The sequence below is a fragment of the Anas platyrhynchos genome, chromosome 1 (assembly GCF_047663525.1).
Source record: "Anas platyrhynchos isolate ZD024472 breed Pekin duck chromosome 1, IASCAAS_PekinDuck_T2T, whole genome shotgun sequence".
Lineage (NCBI taxonomy): Eukaryota > Metazoa > Chordata > Aves > Anseriformes > Anatidae > Anas > Anas platyrhynchos.
The window spans coordinates 7,623,240-7,650,856 of NC_092587.1; the positions used below are offsets into that span (position 1 = coordinate 7,623,240).

At 46.7% G+C, this 27,617-nt stretch overlaps 1 protein-coding gene across 2 annotated transcripts in view; it reads right to left on the reverse strand.

Annotated features, from left to right (window-relative positions):
- The window catches only part of FAM107B (family with sequence similarity 107 member B), a 54,770-nt gene that overhangs the window by 26,887 nt on the left and 266 nt on the right, over nt 1–27,617 (reverse strand). The window contains exon 2 of one of the 2 annotated variants that reach the window (XM_072024838.1): nt 26,849–26,997. The exons of the other annotated variant lie outside the window; for it this stretch is intronic. Within the exon in view, the coding sequence (XP_071880939.1) occupies nt 26,849–26,873 (25 nt within the window). The 5' untranslated portion in view covers nt 26,874–26,997. The remainder of the gene's footprint in view (nt 1–26,848; nt 26,998–27,617) is intronic. 2 annotated transcript variants of the gene reach the window in all.

Sequence of the window (27,617 nt, forward strand, 5' to 3'; positions counted from 1 at the left end):
CAATTATTAATATCACGGGTCCCTGGGGACTTACATCTGCAGAAGTGCTGGCAGGAAGGGCAGCGGCCTCGGCTGACCTTCAGGTGCAGCAGCGTGATGCTGGAGACCTGCACGAGCACACCCGGCACGCTGCTCCCACCCGAGTGCGTTGACTGAAGGCAGGAAAACAGCCGTAAAGCACGTGGGGGCTGCTGAAAGCAGCTTCTCTGCAGCAATTTGCACAGCTAACAAGCGTCGTAACCTCATTTTTTTTTAAGAATCGTAGAAAATCGGGCTGGAGGGAACTCCAAGAGGTCGCCCGGCCATTCCTTGCCCCGCGGAGAGCTGTGGCAGCACCTAAGTGCTCCCAACATCTCCGTCCTCACAAATTCCTCAGCCAAAATGTTTCGTTCTTGATCTCGGTCCAAAAAGCTGGGTTTTAAGCCTGTTTTAAGCTCCAGGTGCTTGGCCTTTAATGCTAATATAATGCCTATCTTCCATCCCCTGGCCCTTAAAAGCTCCTCTCGAAGTGCCTGTGTGATGGCACAGAACTCAGCAGCCCTCCACTGGCCCACACCTCCCTGGCACGGCACCGCGAGGGCCCCTTTGGAAACGTCTCCGCTGCTTCCACCAGTCCCGAGCACAACCTCCTGCATGTACCCAGCTTCTCTGTGATTCTGAGCCAGAATACGCATTTCTCCTTCTTTTTTCCCCCTCCATATATTTATTTGCAAGCAATTACTCAAGCAAGTCATACTCTTCAATCTCCTGGCACTCAATTTTTCCCCAATAATGAAGATTTTTTCCCCTCTGCTGCTCTGTTTTTCAGGGTTTTTTGGTGGCGTTTTTTGTTTCGTGCGCGTTCCTTTTCCAGTTACACGGAACCCAAGGCAAAAGTGTAATAAAAAATGCAACAACTCTATTGCTTATTTTTGCAGGCTGACATTTTCCTTTCATGTCATAATGAGTCTAATCAATCTCTCCTGCCTTACGCATGTATCATATTCCTAAGCACTAGCAATTAGAAATAGATATCCGATTTCTTTCTTCCAGAATTGCAAGAAAATTAATGTCGCTTGTCACAAAAAGGGCTCCGACTACAAAAGGCAACACACAAAACACCGAGTATTTTAATTTGACATCGCTCTTTATGCAGTTCTCAGATGAAAAGCAGCCCTGTTAAGTTCTATTATTGGTCCTCCTGCTTGGATCATCGCTCTGAATAGAGGCACTAAGGAGACGGAGCCCTGCGAAGAGCTTTCGTAGAAGCAGTAACACACAAAATCAAACTAAAAAGGAGCCATTTGGTTCTCCGGGTTAAAAATCTCCAGAAGTACGAAGCAAGGAGTATTTCCAGTGGCTCCATTCCTTCTGTACAGCTGGCATGCGAGGCGTCCCCAGGGAGAAGTACGAGAGCCCCTGGTGCCCGCAGAGATGCTGCACTCATCACTGGGGTGCGGGAGTCGCGCTGGCCCCTTTCCAGCCCAGGGCTCGAATTCCCCATGAGCAAATTGTCCCAGCTGCCTGCTCGTGGCACCTTCCTGCTCTCCTCCAGCACGCCCGTCCTGTCTGCGAGAGGCAGCAGAGGCTGTCCCAGCGAGGCAGGAGGTGCCTGCCCCAGCAGCACCATCCCGGAGGTCTCAGCGCTCGATCCCCAGCAGCTGCAGCGAGGACAACTGCTGGGCTGCCCCGAGGAGTGGCAGCTGCTGCCCCAAACTGTGCAAGTGGCAAACGGTGACATTTCTTCAACCTGGTCACAGAAATCTTCTTCGTTACAGATGTCATCTTGGCTACAGAAAGTCGCCTTGCGTCTCCCCTGGGAGCGCATCCCCGTGCGCTGAGTTTGCTCGCTCCACGTGCCTGGAGCTTGCTTAGAAAATAAAACAGGTGGGAAAAGCAAAAGCAAAACAAAAAGACGCAGAAAGTGGAGTGATACTGAGCTCTTCCTAGCTGCTCCTCAGTGTGGTACCAACATGAAGGGCTCCTCCTCAAGATCCTGACCCGTCCGATGGTGACTCGGAAGCAGAGACCGCAACTAGAACAAAGATGCGCAGGGAAAACCAACAGCCCGGCCATTCAGCCCAGCTCTCAGACTTGTATTGGATGTTAAATTTGTTCCATAAAACCCCTGCCTGTTCTGCATCCATGTTAACTGCAGGGAAATGGGGTCTTGGAGAGGTGCAGAGCTTGGACAGGCACAGAAATGATGGTAGAAACTCTCACTGCTGCGAAAGACGGGGGATTTTCAGGGCAGCTTTCAGGCAGCCTCATAGCTCATCAGCTGTAAGTAAAACCCCATTAACAAGAGGCCAAAACAACACCAGGGGATCTCTTCTTAGGTCCTGACTTGCTGTTGAACAAAGTAACAGGGCAGGCAGGACCCAGGGGCTCTCCTGTATCTGAGTGGTTCCCTTGAGGCCAGTTCCTCCAAACCAGAAAGCAATTTTAAGCGTTCAGTCGTGCACCACCAACCTCGCAGTGCCAAAACCCAGAATTCCCAAAGTTCCCTTTCGCACATGAAACGCTTTCCTACCCTTCTCAGTTCACGAATATGGACGGAGATCGCCTTCATTTCCATATTACCAAACTAAACACAACCCTGACAGTTTGAAGTGAAATAACAGAAACCCATGCAGACTCGGAGTCCTGGTGGTAACATCACTTCCCCACAGACATTTGCAGGGATCTTCCTGACTCAATCAAAATCCACCGACACAGACAAATGGGGGCAGACCTCTCAGCAGGTACAAGTCAGCGTGGTCTGAACAACTCGCCCCATGTTGTTAGGTTGCCAAAACCTTGATGAAAAGAACAGAGTAGATGCCAGCATGTGCTTCATGTAAACCAGACAGGAGGAGCTTTGTCGGATGAGAATTCAACTAAGCCTCGTAACAGGAACTGCATCGTACAGTTAAAAGAAAACCAGGCTACAAACTGTGGGACTGTGTTATGTACTGCATGCAGGGCATGCCAAGAAGACACAAAAACCTGTGCGTTCACGGGAGCAGCAGGTGGGTGTGTGTGCACAGCTCGCCACCGCCAGCCAGAGCTGGGCATCACAGACCAGCACTCAAGCAGTCTGCAGTACACAAAGATGCCTGCAGCCTCCACGTCTGCCAGTTTTCTTGCTGGATACCAAAAACCCACCTACAACCAGTCGCCCACCAGCAGCCGTTCCTTTTCCTGCTTCAATCTTCTGCTGCGCAGCTTCATCAGATCCACAGGGCTTGAAAAATAAGAGAGCGACGTGTGCTTTTTGCTGGGAGAGTGGGAGAAGATAGCTGATAAACTGCGACTTTAAAAAAGAAAAAAGAGCATTGACTAAAACCAAAAACCGGTGCCAAAGCAGTGACTCAGTAGGACTTCACATGCACACACACGGTTTTTGCACATATTAAACTAATCCTACCTAGAAAAAAAAGCACTTAACTTTCCCCTGAAAAGCCCATCAAGCAAGCAGGTATCTAATAAATACAAGAGGACAATTGTAGCCTGGTACAATTCTGCAATTTCAACCCCAAATCTTGCTGGCATTGCGGCTGCAGCCACACATTTTGCAGGAAAGCCACCAGCCCCCCCTCTGGTGTGAATCTTTAATGTTGAGAGCGAAGTGCGAGAATTCAGCGTTGAGCAGCTCTTCCCTCGGCAGCACACGCTGTGCTCTTGAACGCCGCCTGTTTCAAATTAGGGTTAACCAACTCGCAAGCCTGCTCGCAAGACCTCCAGCCTCTCCGACAGAGCCAGAGGAGCTCAGTCAGAAAAGCTGCGGACACCCGGGATTCCCAGCCTGACTGAGAAGTGAGAAGTCTGTCAAAAAGGGCAGGAGCACATCACCATCTGGAAATTTTTTTGATTTGGTACGACTGAATATAACATCCCGGTGGTTTGCGTTTTCCCCCTTTCTTTCACAATAATCCAAACACACACACACACCTCTGCTCATCCTGTTTGATACCAGCAGGCAGAGCAAAGTCACCTCTCGCTCAAAGTTTTTAACACCTCAGTGCACGGTTGATGGCACCAACGGGTGGCTGTGAGCACTTTGTTCCCAGGAATAAAGGAAGCAGCAGCACTGCAGCCACGGGGAAGGTGCCAGCACGTGCAGGGAAGGTAGAGGAAATACCTACGTGTGTCTCTCAGCCCTGTGGTTTTCATGGGTCTTGTCAAAAGAGCTGTGAGGAAGCCAGGATTCCCACGCAAATACAAACTGGAGGGGAAAAGACTCACATTTGGGGATGTTCATAAAGAAAGTGGCGTTGAGAGCTGGAATTCTGAGCTAATTACACAAGAGCATGGGAAATCAAGCAGAGGATCTGCGTGATGTTGAACCTAGGTGGCAAGGGAGAGAAGCATCTATTCCACCCCAGGGAGATGCTTTATATTCACAGCCATCACCGCGGCGGGGAATAAAGCACAGGGAAGTGTCGCTGCTCCTGCCTCCTCGCATCCTCTGCTGCTGCACCCTCTGGCAGCCCAATTCTCCCTCCTCTCGCACCTTCACAAGATGTCAGCACGGCGACTTTCGAGGAATTTGATCCCCGTTCAAGAATCCCCATCTGCTCCCGCCGGAGCGGGATGAGCTCAGCCTGTCAATGCGTGACAGACTCCTCGCGAGGAGACACGCGAGCACGATTTGGACGGGTATGAAAGTCGGCCCCGGCTTCCTTCATTCAAATTAAAAACTTCAGGCTCGCCTCTGCCTCTGTAACGAAGCATTCACACGTTGAGTTCATCACGGGTTTAGGTTAAACGCGTGTGCAGGCAAGCACTCTCAAGACACTTCATTAATCTACATTTCTCTTAGAGATGTTTTCGAGCTGCAGACGTGCACGCACACGATGCGTTTTTGGAGGCTTAAAAGCAATTAGGTTTCGAGAAAAGCGGCTCTGCTGGTACGTGTTCTCACAGTTCTTTAAATCAATTCAAATCATATGCACGCTGAAATCAGCGTAAGACTTCTCATTAGACACCAGCTTCCCCCCCGCCCTCGTTTTAAGAGCCTTTTTTGAATTGCTCCCCACTCCACGCTGAGGAGCATGTACTTGTGCGGGTAGCAGCGGGACGGCTCCCCTTGACAAACCCACACGTGCACGCACATCGAGGACACGGGCTCAGAAAAGGATTTAGTTTGTTGCTGTAGTTGGTAGCACGACAGGAACCTACTAAAGTCAGCCTCCAGCTCATGAAGTGCTGCGAGAGATGCCCTTCACGTGAGCGCACCCATCCTTACCAGGGCGTTCAAGGAGAGGTTCAACGTGGTGCTTAGGGACGTGGTTTAGCGGGTGACACTGGTGGTAGGGGGGTGGTTGGACCTGATGATTTTGGAGGGCTTTTCCAACCATAACGATTCTGTGACTTGCAGGAACAAAGTGCAGGAGCAGAGCCGACAGGAGGAGCCCACGATGAGAAATGCAATGTGGTGCTGCACCCAGTGCGACCCCGGGTCCCTCTCTGCACACCCAGGCACACAGTGTAGAGCAGCCACTCCATTAAACAAGAATAAAGAAAGAAATCCAAACTCTGTAAGAAGTTAGGAAAATAAAGGCAGATCCTGCAAGCCCCAGCTGAGCTCCATGAGGTTGGCCCTTCTGCGTTTGGCCATCTGGTACACCTCAGGACGTGCAGCCATTTAAATCCTGCCTCTTACATTTTCAATCCTGCCTATTCATCCCTTTCTCACAGAAGAGAGCTTGGATTTTCCATCATGGGAAAGAGACGCCCCTACCTCCGGGAGGGCAGACCAGACTTCTTCACGATCCCAAGCCTCCCCCTTGCGTACATCTATTTATTCTCCTTTTAAGTCCAAGATGTTTGTGGCCAAGCAAAAACAATGTGAGCCCATTCTACATGCAGTTAAAGCCTGCAGCCTGCTGCTTTAAACCACAGACATACACATATATACATGTGCATTTGTATCTGTATGCATGCATAGCTTGTGTGAGTAATTGGAACAGTTTTTAATAAATCCCTGCTATTTGATTTCTTTTTACAGTAAGTCTTGTTTAGAAGCGATTTCCCAAATGTGCAAATCATTAAAAAATATGTGGGGAAAAAAGTCTGAATGGCAGGCTAAAGTTGTTGGCTAAATCAGACTTAAGCCTGCTTAGCATCAATACCAAAAGATCCCCTCTCCCTCTAAAATGCGACCTACTGTTTGCTTTATTAGCCCTAACTCAACTGCTCATTTAATTTGCACTAAAACCAGGAAACTGGGGATGAACACAGACAATTTACATGTAGAAGTCATGCAGACAGAGTGCTTCTTTGGCACTGTCCCCCACGATATCCTTGTCTCTAACTTAGAGTGACGTGGATTTGATGGATGGATAACTTGGTGGGTAAGGAACTGGCTGCACGGTTGCACTCAAAGGGTTATGGTCAGAGACTCAATGTCCAGGTGGAGATCAGTGATGGGTGGTGCTCCTCAGGGTCACTACTGGGATTAACACTGTTTAACATCTTTATCAGTGGCATGGGCAGTGGGATCAGGTGCACCCTCAGGAGGTTGGCCAACAACACCAAGCTGTGTGGTGCGGTCGACACACAGCAGGGAAGGGATGGCATCCAGAGGGACATGGGCAGGTCTGAGAGGTGGGCCTGTGCGAGCCTCGTGAGGGTCAACAAGGAAAGGGCAAGGCCCTGCAGCTGGGCCGGGGCAATCCCAAGCACAAATCCAGGCTGGGTAGGGAATGGATGGAGAGCAGCCCTGAGGAGAAGGACCTGAGGGTGCTGGTGGATGAGGAGCCCAACACAAGCCAGCAATGTGCGCCTGCAGCCCAGAAAGCCAACCGTGTGCTGGGCTGCACCAACACAGCGTGGGCAGCAGGGCAGGGAGGGGATTGTCCCCCTCTGCTCTGCTCTCCTCAGCCCCCACCTGGAGCCTGCGTTCAGCTCTGGGCCCAGCACAAGGACAGGGATGGATCAGAGCGAGTCCCTAAGAAAGTGCGTTTAAAACTCCACAGGCTCTGTCAGCATCACAAAACACACACTCTACTGCTGCATACCCCCAAAACAAACAAACAAAATAATTAAGTAGGGTTCAGCACACTGGCAACTAACTACTGTCTCACCTGCCTTGTACAGCCCGTGGGCTCGTCGCTATCAGGGCTGTGTCCATCTCCACGCTGACAAAGAAGTAGAAGAGGAAGAAAAAAAGTCTATGCTAAGTTAAAATCTGGTTTTGTGATCACAAAAAGAATGAGGGAACAACACCAGAGTGAGCAGAAGGAAGTGCAGGAAGGTTACTACCTTCTCATTGCATGCTCGTTATTCTTTGCACTCACACTTGAACACTTCCCCACTTCTCCAAACCGGTGAGGACATCCCCGTCCTCATTTCTGTGTCGTTACCAAACGAACCCTCGACTGGAGAAGGCTTAGAGCTTCAGTGAACGTGAGCTAATGAACTTAACATTTGGGAATTCAGACAGTCAGTGCGTCACCATCACTCCAGGCACACAAGAGACAAACCCAGATGTGGCGAAGACACAACTGTGTTATTTTGCTAAATCTGTAGAACACTGGGGAGAAAACTCATCCTCAGTGAGCTTCTCAAAGTTATAACCCCCCGTTAACAGCCCTGATGAGGACTGCTGTTACGAGGACAGAGATCTCCAGGACATTAGCACTGGGTTAAGTCTCATTATTAAAGCTGGGCTTCCATCTAAAGCACTCTGTGCTACTTAAGATTTTTATGAGCAAGGGCCAGGAGACCTCACCCTATTACAAATGTGCTGTAACAGCCCCTGACTTACCCTGTGTTTGCACAGTGTGTACAACAGACCATAAAACAAAATAATAAAAGAAGGAAATGGGAAAGAGCTAATATGGGGAAAAATAAGAGGCCGAGAAAACCAAGCAAGACAAGAAGAGAAAAAAGGGATGTTTTAAAGAAGCTATTTGCACGCCCAGTTCTGAAATTAAAACTCCCAACTTCCCTATCACACTGCTGCGCGCACTGTGGATGGAAAAAAGCAAGGCAGAAAAACAGGGCCACGCTGCCTCTTTTGAAGGGAAAACTCTGCCACCACGAAAAGCTAATAAAAAGACTAAAATATAAAAGCAACAGGCAAGACTAGGAAGGCAGGGAATGAAAAGAAATAATATCGATTCGAGTGCTTCATTTTTTATTCATGGATATTCTTTGCAGTGGATATCCTAGAAGCATATTGTGCTTAATAGGTGCCATCGCTGTGCAAATGTTTTCTGAAATAATGGCTGATTTATTCTGAAGTACACCAAAAACAACCACAATTCTCTATCAAGTCATAAACGGCCTCGGTCCCCCCAGGGAGCCTGCACAGAAGGACACGTGTGAGAAACAGCAGAAATATCTGCAAGTCCTACAGAAAAAGGTCATCACAGGAGACAGGCGTATGCAGAATTCAAGAACCCAAGTGGCATGTGGGCCACGTAAAACAAAAAGAAACCTTATCCCCAGGGAGAGCCCTTTGAAGGGGAAGCAATGCAATAGGAGCTGGGTGCTACGGAGGCTGAAGCGTTTGGCTGCTTTCAATTGCAAAGCAAATTAACCAAGCTTATCAAACAAAAACATTTTAATTGGTCTATCAGCGGTCCCTGGCTTCTCAGGGAAGTCACATTTATTATTAACCACCCTTCAAAGAAGAAGAAGAAAAGGAAAAGAGCATTCGGTGTCCTCCAAGGGCAACGGAGAGCTTTGCCCTAAGCTGTTGGAGGACTTGCACTGAACAGCAGGAGTTCCTCCCACCTGGCCCAGCCACCTGAAGTTGTAGGGAACCCTACAACAGCTTTAACTTCAGAAGCACTATGTAGAATCAGACTGTACTGAGGAAATCATTTGATTCATTTGAAGCTGAAAACAAATCCAAAGCAAGTCTTGAACTACTGTTTTAATGACAGAGCTTTTTATTTTACTCTCTTATGCAAAATGTTTTGTTAAAAATGTGACCTTTCTCCCTTGGGATCTAAAAATGTGAAGTTAAAAAATAGGAAAGGCTTCTCTTCAGATAAAGTGTTGTGTTTTGTTTGATTAAAACAATGATTAAAAGAGAACCAACGCTCGGTAATCCAGATGACTGAGGGAAATAAATAAATGAAGTCAGTCAGATGCACTAGCAACACCTTATAAAGAGAGCCCCGAGCTGCTTCCTACCTCTCCCCCTTCCTCCTCCTGCATCTGGCTTAAATGCTTTCAGTATTTGCGTTTTGAACGTTTCTTCCCAACTCAGACTGTTTCCCATACGCTAGCCATAAAGCTGCAATTCAGCCAGCAGATTAAGGCCCATTGCTGAAACTATAAATTTTAATCCTTAATTAATATGCAAACCCGGGCCTCTTCGCATTCCTCTTGCCTCATTTGCTCTCCTCCTTCGGCGGAGAATTTCATTTGGGGATGTTGCACGCCGTAATCCCATTAGCAGCCTGTCTCCCGCGCCCCCTGCCATTGGGTGGCTTTTTTTTTGGGAGATAAAAACTGCTTCCAACGCTGCCTGGCAACAATTACAGCAATCACATCCAGATGGGGCTGAAAACGCTATTTAATCTACTGCGGTTTTGTTAATATCAAGCGTTCAGATGAATATTAAGGGGGGAGGAAAAAATGCTAGAGCCCTGGGAAGGACGTAAGGCACTCAATACCCATTTCCTTTATTTACTGAGCAAACGTGCGAGGAAGCACGTGCTCCAGCGAGCCAAAGAGGCAAGTGAGAGGGTCACACGGACTGGGAAACTGTGCAGGAATTGCTCCCTTCCTGCTCCTTGGTCTCATGTGCAGTACGGGATGCTGGTAATGACACGGGAAGGCACAGACCTGAAGAAGGGTCCCTTCTGCTCCTCGCTGTTGTGTTGTCCTCTGTGGTAGCAGTCTTCAGAGCTGAAGGGAATGAGGAACAGGCTTGTCCAGGAGTCTTCCAAGTGGTGCTGTGAAAGCTCAAAGGGTACCAGAGAGAGGCATTGGGATGGGATCGGCAACCAGAGCCTCACTGGGGCAGCTGAGGGACATCCTCCAGCTCAGCCTCAAAGGCCTAGCCACACAAATAACAGGCCTGTTAGAGCCAACCGTACAACAAACCTGTGCCCATGAGCACAAGTCATCTCTTCGCTTCTCCTCCTCCATCACCAGCCCCAGACGCACAGTGGATGGCTATGAAATGGGTTTCAGCTGCTCCCAGACAACATCTGGTTCTGCTCGCATGCAGCCCTTTGCAGACCGGCCGGTGTCTTGCCAGAAGCTGACGGCAGGTGACCATTTCCTGGCTCTGGTGGCAGTGAGAGATCCCAAGTTGTATATCACCAATGTCACTCTCACCTTTGAAAGCCAACTCAGACCAGCTTTAAGACTTCCTTCTCATGACTAATGCCCTTTACCTAGGCATCCATTAGGTCTAAGAAAGAAGGCACAGCAAGCTTCGGTTTTCAAACCTGCTCTTACCCAAGGTAGAACCTTGAAAGACCGCAAAGTTTTTCACGATCTGCACACCTGAATACATTCACGCATGGCTGGGATGACTTCTGCATGTTCGAAGCTTGTAGCCCGTTGATTTCAATGGTTTACATCGAGAGCAGAGTGCACACGGGCTCAAAACAACCCCATTTTCCACTTCACTTAAAAGGATTCGAGACAACATACCAGGGAGAAAACACCAGTGTTGGTTTGTGTCCTAGCACTGAACTGATGCTAAAATCAAAATGATTTCAGCCGAAATCTTGACTGTCAAATATTCCTCACTCTTTCCACATTTCAGCCATACTCTGAAAAAAGGGTGCTGTAAAATGAGCCTTGTATTTGCTCAGCAGGCAGGTAAAACACATACTAATTGAGCAGGAATTATGTGTGACCAAACTCATTATCACAGCAGAGAAAACGATTCGGTTCTAACGTCCAAAGCAAACACGTTTTCAGCTGCTACTCATACCAAGGTTGCACTAAGGGAAGCAAAGGCAGGGCAAGTTCCCAACATCTCTATCACCAAACATTTTAATTACTTAAACAAAGTCGCCTGACGCAGACCGGGCATGAAATGCAGCAGACATTTTGTTTCCAGATCAAATTTATAAAACGAATGAAGTTATCTAAAGCTAACAACTTGATTATTTTTGTCACTGTTCCAGATTTGGAAATTAGTAGAGCTATCCTAACCACGTTCCTGGCTTTCTAAGCTGAGAAAGTGAGGAGTTTGGAAATACTTACTGAATTGGAAGAACTACTTACTGAATTCATGAAATGAAATGAAAATCAAGACAATGTTTTCCCTGAATTCGACAGAAAGATTCCTGACAAGTTTTGCTTGGTTCCCACAAAAGTTGGTTCAAGTCTTCTAACCAGCAAATTCCAACAGGTCACAGATGCTTGTGGGGGGAGGGAAGCCCCATGCTGCTTGGATCAGGGGTAGGGAATTTAGACTGAATGTTTCACTAAAATAAATCCAAAATTTAGCCACAAACATATTTGTAAACAAGATTTTTTGCCCTTCATTACACTTATGTATTTCTAATACAGTTGAACTTCAGTGTTTCAATCTCTTTGATGCCAGAGAGCTTCCCCCACACGTACATTCATCCTAGAATGACTCTGTGCCAGGCCTGAATTTACAGTTAGTGGTTACGCCTCATATCCCCAGCAGAGGATCTAAAGTCTGCTCCTGACCTGATCCTGGACAAGACTGGCTCCTGCATCACCACACCAGCAGGACGCTAGGCCTCTGTTTGCAAAAAGTACAAACCAAACACGAGGTCGTGTGCTTTCTGTGTGAGCATCAGGATGAAAGAAGGCAGAGATGGTCAGAAAGGGCTGTAAGTGGCTGCAGCAGCTTTCAGCACGCGTGTAGAAGTGAAGGGGAACATGCCAGAGGCTTGCAGACAGCCACGGCAGGTTTGGTTCGAGGAGGCAGGATAAGAGGCAGGAACAGCGAAACCTGAACTGGTTTATTTGGGTCCTTCTCCTTATAAAATAGTTATAAAAAGAAACATGAGATTACAGGACCAGCTGAAACTGGAGTGCTAATAAAACACAGGAAACCATTGATCTCCATATGAGTCATTTACAGAACGTGGACACAGCACCGAGCCCAGAGGGCTAAAATGCCTTTAAAAAAAAGTACAGTACCTTGAGAAATTCGAGCACAACTGGAGAGAACCCACAGATTGCAATGACCACGGGTTTGCTGGAAACGTGAAGGTAGAAGATAGAAGTTTTTCCTGCCAAAACGCCAGGCTGACTATTTCAAACTGTTTTTCACAACCTGCTGAAATAACTTGGGCAACATCGTGCCATTTCAAAACACTCAGGAAACGTAAGGAGTTCAGAGAAAAGCTCAGAAGTATATTTTTTCCACCTAAATGACTGTGCAGCTGAGGTCTCCTTAAACTTAAGCATCACCAGCAGATCAGCCAGCAGCACGGAAAGCCAAAAAGCAAAACAAGAACACAGGAGAACATGGAATTTACTTAAGGTGTACAATAGACCCTGGCAGATCTCAGCCTCAGGAAAAAAAAAAAAAAAAAAAAAAAAAAAAAAAAAAAACAAGAGAGAGAAGGTACTTTCTGCAGGATTTTGTAAATATGGGACAATATTTACTCTCGGTGTTGCATGTGGTTGCAAAAATCTGCTCTGTCTCATGAGCTCCTGCATATGCACCCCAAGTTACAAACTCATGCAAGCCTTTGCCAGATACAGTCAGACGTTTTCCTTCAGTTCCCCAGCTGCTAGAAAGTATTATCACATCCATACTTTCTTATGTCCAAACTTTCCTGGCTTTTGCAATGATCCATGCTTCCTATTTAAAGCTGGAGCTGGAGTGGATGGTTAAGTCATTTCACAAAGGGCTTGGTTATGCATCTCCCTCTATACAAAATTTAAATCATTTAGCTGTGAAGCTGCATCTTTTCAGCCCAAGAAGCTACTCCAGCAGCAGTTAAGTAAATAACATGAAGCAAAAACAGGGGAAGGAACCAAAGCGCCCCATAACTAACACAGACGAGGGTTTGGGTTTGTTTTCATAAAAGTTCAAACAGAAAAAGTTTTATGACTTAAGTAAAACTAGCGCAGAATGGTTGAAAGGAGGAAGGTTTCCATTAAAGAGACCTGAATGGGTTCGGCAGTAATTGGAGCCCTGTCTGAGCTCACTTCTTGCCCTGCCACCATCAGCAGCGGACTTCAGCAGGGAAGTCAAAATTTCAGAAAAGTCTGAGAGCGAGCTGATGACAGCTGAGAGGGCAAGAGGCCAGCTCCGAAATAACGACGAGCACTACACTGCAGCCGGCCATAGGAGAGCATTTCCCACTTGTTTAAAGCTGAAAACGTAAACAGGACTTAAAAGGAAACGGTACTTGAATGGTGGACCAGGAAATGAAGAAGTGGGCTGGAAAAAAATAATGGGTTTTCCTGTGCCCCAAGGAGCAGCACCGGGATGTCCCCGCTCTCAAGAGAGAATCCCACGTAAGGGTCTGTCTGCACGGAGCGGGATTTCAAGATGATGTTTCCTTTCCCTCCCTTTGCTGGCCATCACTGGAGGCTGCTCTCTCTGGAGAGAGCTGTAGGGCAGCTCAGGACAGCTCACACGCAGTAGACTTCAGCTCCTTTGAGGCAAGGAGAGTCACTCTGGTTTAGGGAGCCATCCTGCATCTGCACTTTTTAAAAGTCACATCTGATTCATAGCAAAGAAATAATTCTGACAGAGAAAAGAAGCGCTTAAAATGCTTTCTTGCTGCAGTGATGCCAACAGGAAAGCAGGGCTGGGAAACTCTGACAGCATCTGCAGCTTACTGGAACAGAGGAGCAGGCGCAAGGCAGCCAGAGCAGCTCAGCTGCCTGGAGTTCAGCTGTGGCCATCAGCATCCGCGCTGCCAGAAGACAACCTGAGCACGAAGCCACCCATCTGGGCAGCAGGGCCCTTAGAAAAAGGCCACCACAAGTACAGGCCAGCATCATCCCACCCAAGGATGGCTCCAGGAGAGGCAGTGTGCACTGGCTCATGCAGAGCAGGTGTTTCAAGTGCCACAAAGTTGGGCAAAGGCTGGATTTAGCCTTCAGCAGCCAGGTCTCAACTCACGCTTCAACAGGGAGAGGATGCTGCCATCGTGCCCTTCCCTTGTGCACTGCAGGGATCTCAGGAATCTCCCCGAAGGTGACACAGCTCACCCTGTAAACGCTTGGCCTTCATAGCTGCAGCTGCAGCACACAGTGCTGTGGAAGGATGAGGTGCTCTGGGACCAAAGCTGCTCTCACAACGCGTGGCTTCCTGACAGGGAGCTAACAAAATGATGTTCCATCACAGGCAACGCAACCTAAATGCCAGGCTCCCCTCTGACAGCCTCACATTTCGTCTGCAGCCTCCACCTAATGAGCCCACTGCTAGGATCTACAGTTAAACCCCGTCTGCTGAGGCTGAAGATTAGAGATAAGAAGCAGGAGATTCAGGAACAAAAAAGTAAACAAAGGCAGCAGCAGCTCTTATTTCCTTCCTCGTTAATTCCTCACTGCAACTGCGCTCAGAGGAAACCACCTGATGGACAGACAGACAGTCCTTACCAAATTCAGCTGCTCCTAGAGAGGGGGGCAGGCCAGCATCATTTTTTTTTTTAATAAAAAAAATAAAATAAACATGATCAGAACTAGGAAAACATCGCACAATGTGGGAGCAGGGGGCTTGGTACCTCCTGGGGGAACACAAGCTGCTGTCTGCTGCTGCAGGCAGCCCAGCTCCAGCTCGGTGGTGTAAATCCTGACTTACCAGGCTTGACCAGGAATTTCCCTCTCCACGAAGTTCTGCAGAGGGCAGCCACATCTTGCAGTGACTCGGGACAACCCCGGGCAGACCTTACAAGTGAAGTCAACAGGAGTCCTAGCACAGATTTCATACGTTGCATGCACAAAGGCAGTTTAAACACGGGACAGCTCGGTAACAGCGACCCTTTAGCACAGCAGTGCAAACACACACAAGTAGGGAACCACACAACCCGAGTCATCAAGATTTCTTGGCATAGAGATACTTGCTGGGCAATATTTTTCAGCTCCACAGTGGGATGGAAATGGAAACTTAAGTATTTTTGCTAACAAATAATGACTTAGGCGAGTGTCTCTAGTCCTTCTTTATTACATGGGCAGGGGCCCAGACAGAACATTTAGTTAATTAAAGTTTTATTGAAGGTAGCAAGTAGCATGTTTCTGACATCTTTCTTTTTTTTCCCCAGTAGAATATAGCCCTTAGCCTTCCTTTCATGCACTAATAAAAAAGAAAATTGAGAAAAATAAAAGCCTATGCAACTCCCTGCAAGGTCCAAATAAAAAAGCTGCTGCTAAAATTTAAAATAATAATAATAATAATGCAGGAAAAATGGGCAGGAACCTTCCTTGTCTAGGTTGCTAAGGGTAAAAGGTAAAATTTGGTGTAAAAGGCAGGAAATAGGATAAAATAACAAGATGCTCATACTCTGGGCATTGGACAAACGTATCAATTCTGGTTGTATTTGTTTGTCATGTGTTACTCACTGGGCTTGTTCACGCCCTGGGAAGAATCCCAGACAAAACAGATGGTTAGTGGCCAGCAGAGAGCACACAGCTACGAGACCCGCTCCTTAACGAGCACTTCCCATTTAGCAAAGATTGATCCTGCGTGATGTGACAGGCCAACGACCCAAAGAAATTGCTTTACAACACGATCCCTGACTGCAGAACGCACGGCCGATGTATTTTCCGTGGGCTCACCGCGTTTCCTACCGGTGTGTTTGAGTTTCCATTTCATGCAGAAGCAAGTTCTGCTTTTTTCGGTGACACAACCCAGCTGCACGTCAAACCCGACTGTTGGGCTTTCAACCCAAAGGCCTGGAGCTGGTTTACAAACACGTACCAGTTCGGAATAACAAGTTTCCTCCTCCCCGCTCAGCTTCTCAAGGTGTCAGCGAATCACAGGAACCGCTCGCTCTGCTGCAAAGGCTTCTAGAAGGCACTGAAAAAGGAGCCTTAAATCTTGACAACGGTAACAGGACGAGGGGACAGAAGTGCCTGGGGTTTCCCCACCCCTCTTCAGCTTTACTAAGTTTTCGTACGGTTCATTGGGCAGAAAGTTAGCAAGAATTAAAGCCTAGCCAGCATCTCCCAGCGCAGCTGCCCACAGGATGACAGTTTAGATTGTGCCGGAGGAAATCAGTGTGGTTTTCTTTACGAAGGTAGTAGCCACATCGTACAGCAGCTAGACACGCCGTAGGAAGAACCTAGAGTGCTGCTCTGGTAACGTTTTAGTTAAATCAGCAAAACCAGGCTTCAAAAGGCAGGCTGCAACAGCCACCGCGGGGAATCCTAATGGAAAGGTAAGCAGCAGAAATACGAACAGAAAGAGGAACTGATTCATAACCAAGAAGCAAATAAAGGATCAGGTCAGGTAGTTAAGGTAAATGCCTTTCTTAGACGTCTCCTCTGAAATTTTGGCTGGTTTCGGCCTAAATTTTCAAGTTTTTGAAGCTTTGGAAGCTCCCCAAGATTTCCTGTAAGCTGGTGGCTGAGTCAAGAAAGGCTCCACCCAGGCGGGAAACCTGCCAGGGCTGGTTCCGGCGCTGCGGGACGGGACATGCACGCGGCAGCCTTGCGAAGAAGGTTAACACTTAAAAAAAAAAAAAAAAAAAACACAATTCTGATGGAAGAATTCAGATCAAGAGGAAACGAAGCAGCAGGGAACCAAAATGAAGGTTTCTGGAAGGCCTGCCTGGAGGATCCACATGCTGAGTGCAGGTGAACGGGATGACAGGAGGAATTTGGATACACAGCACAGGAGGCTTCAAGCTTGTGATGCTGGTGTGAAGGCCTCCTGCAAGCTTATCTCCTGCAGATCAGCCTGAAAGTTCACAGCTTCAGCTTGTAGCGAAACTGCATTTGGTACAAACAGAAACACCTCAAAGAACGATTATTATTTTTAATTTCTCTCACCTCCTTTTCGTTCCGGGCTTATGTAATAAGCTAGTCCCATAACCTGACTCGCCTTCTTACCCTGCCTGTGCTCCATCTGGAGGGAGGAGCCTTGCAAGATACCTCTGGCTTCTGTGGCAGATTTGAAACACACGAGAAGCCCAAATGATTTGAGCTTTATGTACAAATATCTTTCCTACAAGGAAAAGCACGCCAGCCTGCTGGATATGATTGAACTACCATCCTCTCTCTGCTCTCACTAAATACTGCTCCGGTTACCTTCATCCATGTTCTTGCAAGAAGCAGTTTTGGTCCTTTTGCAAACTTTGGTGTCTGCCCATAACTGCCACCTGTGCTCCAAGGCATCTTTCACTTAAAAAACTGTAATAAATTGTCTTATGCTGGATAATGCAAAGGTTCGACCCTCCTGCAGCAAGAATAAACCGAGATCAGTAACTGAAGGACGAGTCCTGCCACTGAAAGCCTTTCCTCCAGCTGCTGTCTGCTTCGCCTTTACTTCTCTCGCTTCTTCTGTTCATGCCTGGAGCAGAAGCAGGCAGGGCCCCAGCTGCAGCCCAGTGTCACACTGTCTGGCTCTGGAAACCACAGCAGCATGCAGCTTTGCCCTCTGCTTTACGCCCTGCCTGTGAAAATCAACACGTGGAGTCCGGAGAAGGGCTGGGAGGAGAGAAAGCGTGCTGCCGCCACCAGCACCAGCTGCAGGGCAGATTTTTCCATGCTGGTATTTAGGGCGCCCGTATGTGCACACCTTCACTGGATGTCCGCCAGCTCTGAAGCTGGGATTTAAGCTGTGAACAGCTGGCTCCACATTAAAAGTTTTATGCTCTGAACAAAAAGCACACAGGTGAAAGGGGAGAATTGCACAGTTAAATTAAAGGCTCCCATTAAGAGACCCAGCAGGCTTAAACCCAGCCTAGGCTTTAAATGCCCTGAATTGTCTCAAGCTTTTAAACTTCTTTCACTCTTCTTTCAACAATTAGGTTACAGAAATATTTTACAATCATTTTTAAGAGCACCATGGTTCACTGCAGGACCTCCTGATTCCCTAGCACTGCCCTATCACTTATTTACCTTAGATTTTCAAATTAGCCAAGTGCTGATGAGTTCACATTCAAATGAGCCACGAGCACCAGAGCAAACCAGGCAGTTAAGGCAAAGGGAGCTGACTCAAACAGCATCGAGCACAGAAAACATTTCACTGTCCAGAAAACTACAGAAAGTTTGCTTTGCTTCTTAACGACTACATTTAGAAACAAGAAATGCTCATTAAGAAAGTCCCAAATTACTGCACAGAAACACCACGAAAAGCTCCCCACCTCTTCGTTTCCATCAGTGATGCAAACATGAGGTACTGGAATGAACCACGGGCCTTCCAAATGCTTCTTTAGAAAAGGGGGGAGAAAATCCCAAACCCCGTTACAGGACCACACTGCTCTCACAACACAGATCCTGACACACGCAGTGACTGCAGGAGTGCTACCACCCCTCCAGCATGTAAGGTAGGGAAAGAAGCAAGTGAGCTCGTGCTGAGATGAATCTCCTTTTGCATTAAAAACAAACAAAAAAAACAACACATTAAGGGTCATGGCCCCTGTGATCCAAAGAACTTATCAAAACCCAAAAAAAACCCACAATGTTTATCCTATGCTCAGTCCAAATCCTAATGAAATGTAACATTTGGCTGGGACAGAGAGAAATTCACTGCAATTTAATGCATCTGTAGCTGGTGCCATCCCATAAAATAATGCCAATCACTCGCCTTTGACTCAGCTACGTTTCCACATTTAGCACGACTGCTTCGGGTGACTGACTCACACAAATTACCTATCTGGGAGATGAGCAAAGAAAATCTCCGGCATGATTCTGCTGCAGCTTTTCAAAATGAAGCATAATTTGCCTGCTGCTCCTTATTTGAACTTCAATTATTTGGAAATTTGATTTGAATTCCCATTTGTCTTAAGGAATCTTCTCAGAAGCACCAAGCTTATTCAGGGTAACATAAGGGGCACAGAGCTGGCACGTACAGAAGTGACCACGACCTAACCAGATCCTGTTTTCGCGACGCAGAAGCTTTTTAGGCTGCCTACTTGCCTGAAGGCCTTCATAGGAAGAGGGTTTCTGTCTCGGGTTAGCGAGTTGCTGCCTGAAATACAAAGTTTAACGTGTTTATATTATCCATCCGTTCTGTTCCTGTTTGCAGCATCTCCTCCTGTTTGTTTTTCCTCTTGCTTCAAAGTCCTGAGTTAAAATTCTAGCCTTGCACTAATTAGTTATCGCTGGAGGCAAGACGATTCAGTCTTTGTTTCCTCATCAGCAAAAAAAAAACAAAAACAAAAAACACAAAAAACAGGACAACAATAAATATTTATCTATTCAAATACATACTGGAACAATTTGTTTACCCTGACACAGTTGGTTTTTCAAATACACAACAGCTCTGTAAAATTCTAAGCGGAGATTCCCTGGTTGTGCTACACTACATAAAATCAGGATCATTTTCTGCAAGTGGCTTGTTGAGTTCTCACTTCCTGTTTTTGGAAGGAAACTGTGTCTTGCACCGCACCTCTAAGCCTCCTGTTTTGCAAACCATGGTACTCCAAGGTGAGTTTGAGGCATCTTAACTCAGAGAAACTTTTAAGAAGAGAAATGATACCTTGATTACAGAGACTGTAAATCTTTAGAATCTGAAAGGCTGTATTAAAAAAAAAAAAAAGAAAAAGGCATTTTTCCAGTCCACTTCCTGAAGGAAAACACCCAGTAAGAATGGGAGTAGGCGCTCCTTCTTTCCTTGTTTTTACAGTACTGAGTTCTCTCTGATATCCAGTATTTTGTTGGCCAGTATGTGTAACGTGGTGCTTTCTAAATCCAGCTCAGCTTCGTGGCACTCTAAACATCTTAGGGAGCAAGTTAACTTTATCTGTAGTTGTTTTAGCAGTCAATTAATCAACTTCCCATTAGAAAGAAAAAATACCTTCAAATGAAGTGTGATGCTGTAGATAAAAGAAAAGATGAATCTTAGGTCTGGTGGACTATCAGATCTGAGCAGGGAATCACTCGAGGCTTCTGCACCATTAAAGGTTAAAAAAATAAATAAATGAACTCATCACTGAAACTTTAACATTTAATTCTACCAGTCTTCTGCTGCTAGTAATAAAGATATTAAGATCCACTGTTACAAATGGGAGGAAGGCATTGGAATGACCCCTCAGAGCAGTTTGCTCAAGCAGAGCAATCTGTATCCCGTTCAATGGGACTCGCTGTTACCTGGTTTCCAGTTGATCCTGGCTCTTCAGAAGCACACGCTCCTCTAGCCCAAAGTTCATTACTAAACCCCTGCCTTTCCGTGCACAGAACAGCTCCTTACAAACGCAACCCTCCCCCTCACACTACCAGATGATGGAAGTCAGAGGAATTAAGCACATAAGTCTTACACTGATATAGAGAAACACAGAAAAGTAAAACAGCTTCAGCAGCTAGACTTTTTTTTCCATGCATAATTCCAAGAGGGGTAAAAGCAGTTTCATTGAAAGCTGATCCTGGGATGCTTTGATAATGAAGGATTTCACGTGGCAGCCACTAAGAGCTTAATTAGCACGGTATTCTAAAACTTGGGCATCCCGGGTGGAGAGCTGAGGACATCCCAAAGAGCTGCCCACAGGCTCAGCAGCACAGAAATGGGAAGAAGCAGAAGTTCCTGTGGCTGATGCTGCCTGCAGGCATGCCGTGCCATGCCATGCCAGCAGCAGCACGATGGTTTTGAAGGAAGGAAGTGAAGAACTAGATCACTGTAGGAAACCAGGGCAGAGGATTAGGAAGAGATCAGGCTGACACCTGAATTACGCTTTGGACAGGAGAAGTGAGCTCCATATACTGCTGCCAGAGCATCCAAGAAGTCTCCCAGGATTTAAACACTTTCCTCTCTTTTAAAGTTCTTCCCCTAGGTCCTTTAAAAAGCTATCCCAGCCTCACTGACCACACTAACCTCTCATTCTGCCCCTAGAACTGACCCTTCTTCTTTGAGGGGTCTGCTGGAAAATATCACAATAAAAGTGACATCTACTGCAGAGATTTTCCAGTGAAAAGTACTGCTCTGGGGTACTTTAAGTCCTATTTTCTTTTAAAATGGACTTATTTTATCTACCTGTGCTCCTATACAGGTGTATATGCACTTATATGTCCTTGCAACAACTTTTGGCTGATGCTGGTAAATGGATTACCTTCAACTAAAGGAGCGTGTTGGGTCTTGGATCTGTCAATCCTATGAGTTCTCTGGATGCAGACAGCAGGTTGGGGAGATGCCTTTTTAGTACTTCTACAGAGAAAAGTAGATCTGAAGTGTCTGGAAGGTATATGGATTCCTGTAAGACAGCTCACAGAGTAAGAATTATTCTTGTAATGCAATGAGCATGAGTGAAAAAGCATTTTTATGGAGATACATAAAGATACATCTAAAATCTGAAGTCTCAGTAACAACCTGGCTGTCCAGCAAAGCAGCCGTATTCAGTGCAAAACTGATCGCAAAAGCAAGAAATATTTTTACTTCAGGTTTGCAAAAACACAATGTTAGCATCACAAAAAATACCATAGATCATCTTTTTGCATTTCTGATCACCATTGGCTCGCTCTCTCTTCCCTATTTAAAAACTCCTCAGGGCAGAGAGTGTCTCTAGAAGTGGCAGGACAGTACTAGGCAGGTAGTGCCCTCGGGTCCCTGGAAAACAAAATAGCTGGCACACTTATTTGCTAACTTGAGGTAGTAATTTTTCCTCGCATCCTTGAGCAAGGAGATTTATTTTGCTTACTAGATTAAAAAAAAAATATATCAAAGTCCCTGAACATGCAGTAAATGCATGGATTTACAGGGAACTTTGAAGGTATGGCACTTCAGCGTGATTAGGAAAAGAATGCAGCACATAAAACAGCCACATAAAACTCTCTCTTTTCACTCAGTCACTAACCAAAGAGGAAACAAACCAGGCTCACGAGCTTGGATTTGATTTTTCTCAGAAGACAGAATGCTTTGATAGAAGGACATCTGTAACGTGTTTCAGCTGTTTAAACTAAAAGGAAGTGACTGGCATGGACATCCACAACTACGGTCTTCATAACAAGCTTCAAGGCTGGATCCTCGTTGCTGAAACCTCAGGGACGTTTTTGTGCCTCTTTTTGGTGCAATACGGCACCAGCCCAAGAGATGAATACTTTCTGCTTTTCAGGGATGTAACATTTCTTAAATCCTAAAGCTAGCTTTTAAAACTATTTCCTGGCAGAAAAAAAAAAAATAATAATAATATGTTTGTGTTTTACAGAAGTTTATGATTTGTTTGGTCTCCTTGAACTTGAGAGATGTCGTGGGTAAATGAAGGGCCATGGGCATGCCTGGACTGTCTTTGGAGGGCTCCACAGCTGTAGTAACAGAACTGTTAAGGACAACACCAGGCGCTGCCAGGGCTTCTCTCCAGAACACACAAAACTCCCCGTGCCTGGGCGTTTCTGCTCAGCGCGTCCTTGCACAGCTTACTTGGACAAAAGGCATGCCTGGAGGCTACCGCAGGAAATCTGAAGGATGCACCAGCAGCACTCGGGGATGCCCAGCAGGTCATCTTTTTCCCTGGTGACACCTCCAAGGGGACTGAGGTAGCAGAGATGCTTTTCATCTGAAAGAGCAGAGCACTGCATGTATAGAACAGGCTGCTCAGCAACTCGTCCTGCCCGTACAAAGAAAGTTTCCTTTGGCTCCAGCTAAACCCCTTGCTCTCCAGAGGTACCAAACAGCAAAGCTTGTCCTCTACATCATATTAACATGCAAAGTGACTCAAGGCCATCCATTCTGATCCCCGTCCCTAAGCACTGTGCACTTCACCCACCTGACAGCACGAACTCCAGCTCCTCTGAAACCTTTTCAGGCTGTTGAGCAGCACCCAGCACAGCCCCCGGCCTCCATCAGGAGAGCATTTATACACACACGAACGGTCTTGACCCACTTCTTGTCACTTCGTCTGAAACGCTCGGAGCTGTGAACTCCATTTCATCGTTAGCTCTAGAACAAAGGCCTGTGCATAGCCACAAGCTCTTATGAATGCCCATTCACCGCACATGCAGGGAACAAAAAGAATCACTCTGTTGTTTCCCATCCTCCTGCTCCTCTGGCCAGCCCACCAGGAGACCCACTAAATGCCAGCCCTGTGGGAATACCTTCGACTGGCAGTGCTGGGCTCCCCGTCTGAGCAGATGACTTTAATTTCTGCATGGAAGATAAAGCCAAGACCTATCATGGAATATCCTGACTTAGAAGGGACCCACAAGGACCACTGAGTCCAACTCCTGGCTCCACGTAAGATCATTGTCCAGCACATTCCACACCTGATCATCCTAAGCTCTCCAGAGGATGCTTAGTGCAGCTCTAAACGTGTCAGGCTGAGATCTGCTAGAGGACAGACCAGGGGTTTAATGGTTTATCCTGCAGGAATGCTGCCTGAAGTTTCAGTTGAAATGTAAAATAAAGAAACCAAGCTGAAAGAAAGGAGTTTGTTCCACTGTTCCGAACTTACTGCATCATTCCTCTCTTTGTAAAGCGCGTATCTGCACAGAAGGCAATCTTCTGGTTCCGTGCTGCCCAAGAAATTTTAAAAATGCAAGGAAATCCAGGAGGTTTGTTGGTAGGGTAAATAACCTTTGCTTTATTTAGCCCTATCGCATTGGTACCCCCAGCTCTCACCATGAAGCTAGCAGCCCTGTCCCATCCAAGCAAGCTGATGACCTGCTAAAGGCTCAATTAAATCCAAGCTGGATTAGATTGATACTGGAATGCAAACTGCACCAAGACCTGCTTTAGACCCAGGTTAGAAGAGTAACAACAGAGCTGAGATGTGATTTAACAATATTAGGCAGACCAGAGGCCACAAATGCCCCCAGGTCACTGGGGCTTGTTCTTTTAAACTCAGAACTTGGAGAGGCTGCTCTCTCACCTGGGATTTTCCTAGCCTTCATTGCACAAAACATTACAATGTTGGCATAAACACAGAAAGTAGACCCAAAACATGTTTTGAAATTAAACCGAAGGCCACGAGGGACTTGGCAGCTGGCACAGTCACCAAACAGCGCCGCAACCAAGCGCCAGTTCAAACTTCAGCACTCCCAGTGCCACCACGCAGAGGCAGCAGGCACCCTCCTGTGTTTTCTTCTGCCAACACTCACTCACCTGCAGCTGAAGGACCTCCCCAAGCAGCACCCACTACATGGAGGCAGGTGTAGAAAGGGGAAGAAAAGTGTTTTTACCGTTCTGCCTCCCGTGTGTGCTGAATGTCTTAGCTAAAGGACTTACAACTACAAAACCCTCCCGTTTTCCATCGCCTAACAAAGACAGCAGGCATGCTGATGCTTGAAGAAGCAGCTGCCCACTAACTGCACCTCAGACAGGTTACCAGGTTGTTTTTCATAACCCTCTGCTCAGCCACTTTGGACCGTGCCTCTTCTCTTTTCTTCTCTTCTCTCCATGTGCTCTGTGCAGGCGGAAGGAAGCTCTTTCGTTTCAGCACTAGCCAGCAGTTCAAAAGACCCAAGTTCAAGCTTGTGCACCACCGCACATTTCCTGTGCAATCACAGAAAAGCCAGTTACTTTTTTTTGCACTTTTATGCTCCATCTGCAAAGGGAAGGAGTCTTCCCCGCTGCGCAAAGACACAACACCTTTCCCCTCCAGCATCATTTTGAGAGGATTAATAGAACCGAAGAGTGCACTCACAGAGATAAGTCCGACAAGAGCATTAAAGATGTGGAAAAAGGAAGATAAGTTACCTGGGTAGGACTTCATTTCACTCTTTCTTAGCAAATTTGCATCTCTATGTTCAGGTTGTTATGCGACCAATTCCCTTTCCACAGTCTAATCTTTTTCTGGCTTGGGTTAGAATTAAACATCAAAACCTCGACTTACACTCTCTTTGGGTAAGTTTAAATAATAATAAATAAATAAATAAATAGAGTTAAAGAGTTTCAGGCTCTTTGCAACATGTTAAGCTTCAAACTATACTTCAGAACTTGTCAGGTCTGGCCAAAGCAGAATAAACTTCTGACTAGTCTCTGAACTGAAGAAGCATTAAGCACAGTGGTGGTTTTTTTGCCCTCCAAAGTTAAGACTGTGTGTGGAGCTTGTTCTTTTGGTGCTTGCTTTTTCCAAAAACGTACATCAGAACAGTATCAGCTGGGAACTGTGTCTGATGTGCTCTTTTTGGATACTTAGGAGATGCAAACAGACAGATCCAAAGTTGTACCGTGCTAAAATGCCAGATATAAAAACGGTCCATCAAAGATTCTGTAAAGCTGAGTATTGACTCGCTCTCTCTAAAGCTACCACAGTGCCAGAACAGCCTCACCGTTGGCCAAATGTATTTAATATTGTCAACTGCATACAAAGGTAACAATTCTGGTCAATAAAATCATTTTTTGAAACTGAGATGAAGCCAAAATTCTGTTAAGGCCAATTATTGGTTAAACATTTCCACTCTTCCCACAGCTAATAAGCAAGAATGTTGCTTCTACCTTTACCAAGTTTCTTCTGCTCCCACTTGAGATGATTTTTCTTTCTTTAATGCTGTTACACGGCTCATGTTTTGATGTTACTCTAAAACAGGTCTGTTTCTCAGCACCACAAGCATGGCACTATGTAAAAAGTTCTGTGAATCCCACACACACACACCCTGATCTGCTTTCTCAGTCCATCCCAAGCCTGGCTGTTACACTAAAGCAACTCTGTCGAACAATCTGCCACTTCAGCAAGTGCACTGACTATAACCATGCACAAATCAGCTTGCAAAGAGGCCTGTGCATGTGTGAGAAACGAAAGGTCTCCAAACTACTGCTGCGTGCAGTTCTTCACTGACCTAGCTGTGCGGTGTTATTATAGGACAGTTCAACGCAGCTAATCCCAAAACCTTTAAACGCTCAACTTGAGCTACAGAAACTTCTGCCTTTCGAAGAGAAGTCCTGAAAGACCTCGAGACTGAAAAGAGAAGGAAGATCACAAAGTGATACAGAGCAAAAAGGAGAAAGCAAGTTGGAGAGTGTTTAGGAGATTTGAGACTGTCTCACTTCTACCCCTTACCTTCAGGGAGCATCAGCGTTAACATTTTAATTAGCAACAATTCAATGCTGGAGATAAAGTAGCAACATTACTCTGGGGCATTTTGGACCCTGAAAACACAAATGACACTTCACCTGCCAAAACCATCCCTGGCAAAACTCCACTGACATCAGTGGAACTAGCCCAACCATGAAATTGGCCCACAGTTGCTTTAAGACAATAATGGCTTTGTTTTAGGAGAAATAGGGTATCTGTGGTTGTTTTTAATAAAGCCTAGCAAACAATTGCGTATTGTTACTAAGCAAATCTCACTGACAATAAGCAAGCAGCTATCACATTTGCCGTGCACACTGGCTGTCCATTTATTGCTTAGGAAAACAACCGTCAATAAAGGAAGAAGATTCTCGGTGTCCTATTCAAATCATGAGGAGATTAAAGACTGACTGCTTCCCCAATTGCCCACAACGTCCACAAGTAATTATTTCCATTGTAACAGTGTTCTTCCACGCTCCTAATTCACTGCCAAGTCACCGAAAGTTAAACATCCCAGTTTAGAAGAAGTTAAATATCCCAGATTTAGCGCACATACCCACGTACCACAGCGCTGCCAGGGAGTTATTCAACAATACCCCCACCGCAATCCCCATCCAGCAACCACATTATGCTCATTCAAACGAGTTTTTTTTTCCTCATTTTGTTGCGTTTTTGTCTGACTGTGCAGATTCTCAGCAAAAAACAAAAGTTCTCGTGCTCCTGGCTTCTTCTCGAGCGTGCCCTGAACTTGCAGAACCGGCCTCTGCTCCGACACCAAGGCACTGCCATACGCCAGCACTCCTCAAACTATTAAAGAACATTAAACAGAAGGAGGAAACACTTGGTTAAGTCACACCGACCTTCTACGTTGCACCCCTCGCTCATTTGAACGCTGAAATTCTCCAAAAACACTGCACTGTGCAGTCACGCTAACCAGTCGGGAAGCCTTTCAATCCAGCACGTAGGGAAATGGAGGCACTGGGACCGTCCAGGGAAACTTTTGACAGAGCTGCAGTTCGAGGGGTGGAAGCACAGGGAGAGTTCGCCAGCCTCTGAGGCTCGCAGTTTGACCAAAAAGTGGGGGTTTGTAGGGAGAAAACCACTCCACACACCCAAAGCTCAGCTGCAGCCGCTGCTCCGAGCTCACCTTCATCGGGACAGGAGATAAAAGCAGTCATCCCGCCATCGCAAGGCGAGGGGATTGCTTCTCCTTCTCTTCACAGAAGAGACTGTCTTTCCTTCTCAGCCACCACAACCACCCCAGGAGAGAATAAAAGTTACTCCGCGGAGCAAAACCCCCTCCGCCAGCCCCAAAAGCGAGGGGAAAAGCACCCGACACGGGCAAAAGCCATGCTCCAGAGCAGCCCGGACAGAGGGGCGCCCTATAATTTCACCCCCTCAAGCTTCCCATCCTAAAAGAAGAGAAATTAGGCAGAGGGAGGTGTCACCCCGGGGTCCCTCAGCCCCCTCAGGCAGCCGGGGAGCTTCGGGGTGTGCCCTGAGGGGATGCAGGGTGCGCCCTGAGGAGAAACGGGGTGAACCCTGAGGGAAATTGGGGTGAATCCTGAGGGAAATGAGGGTGAACCCTGAGGAGAAATGGGGTGCACCCTGCGGGAAATGGGGGTGCAC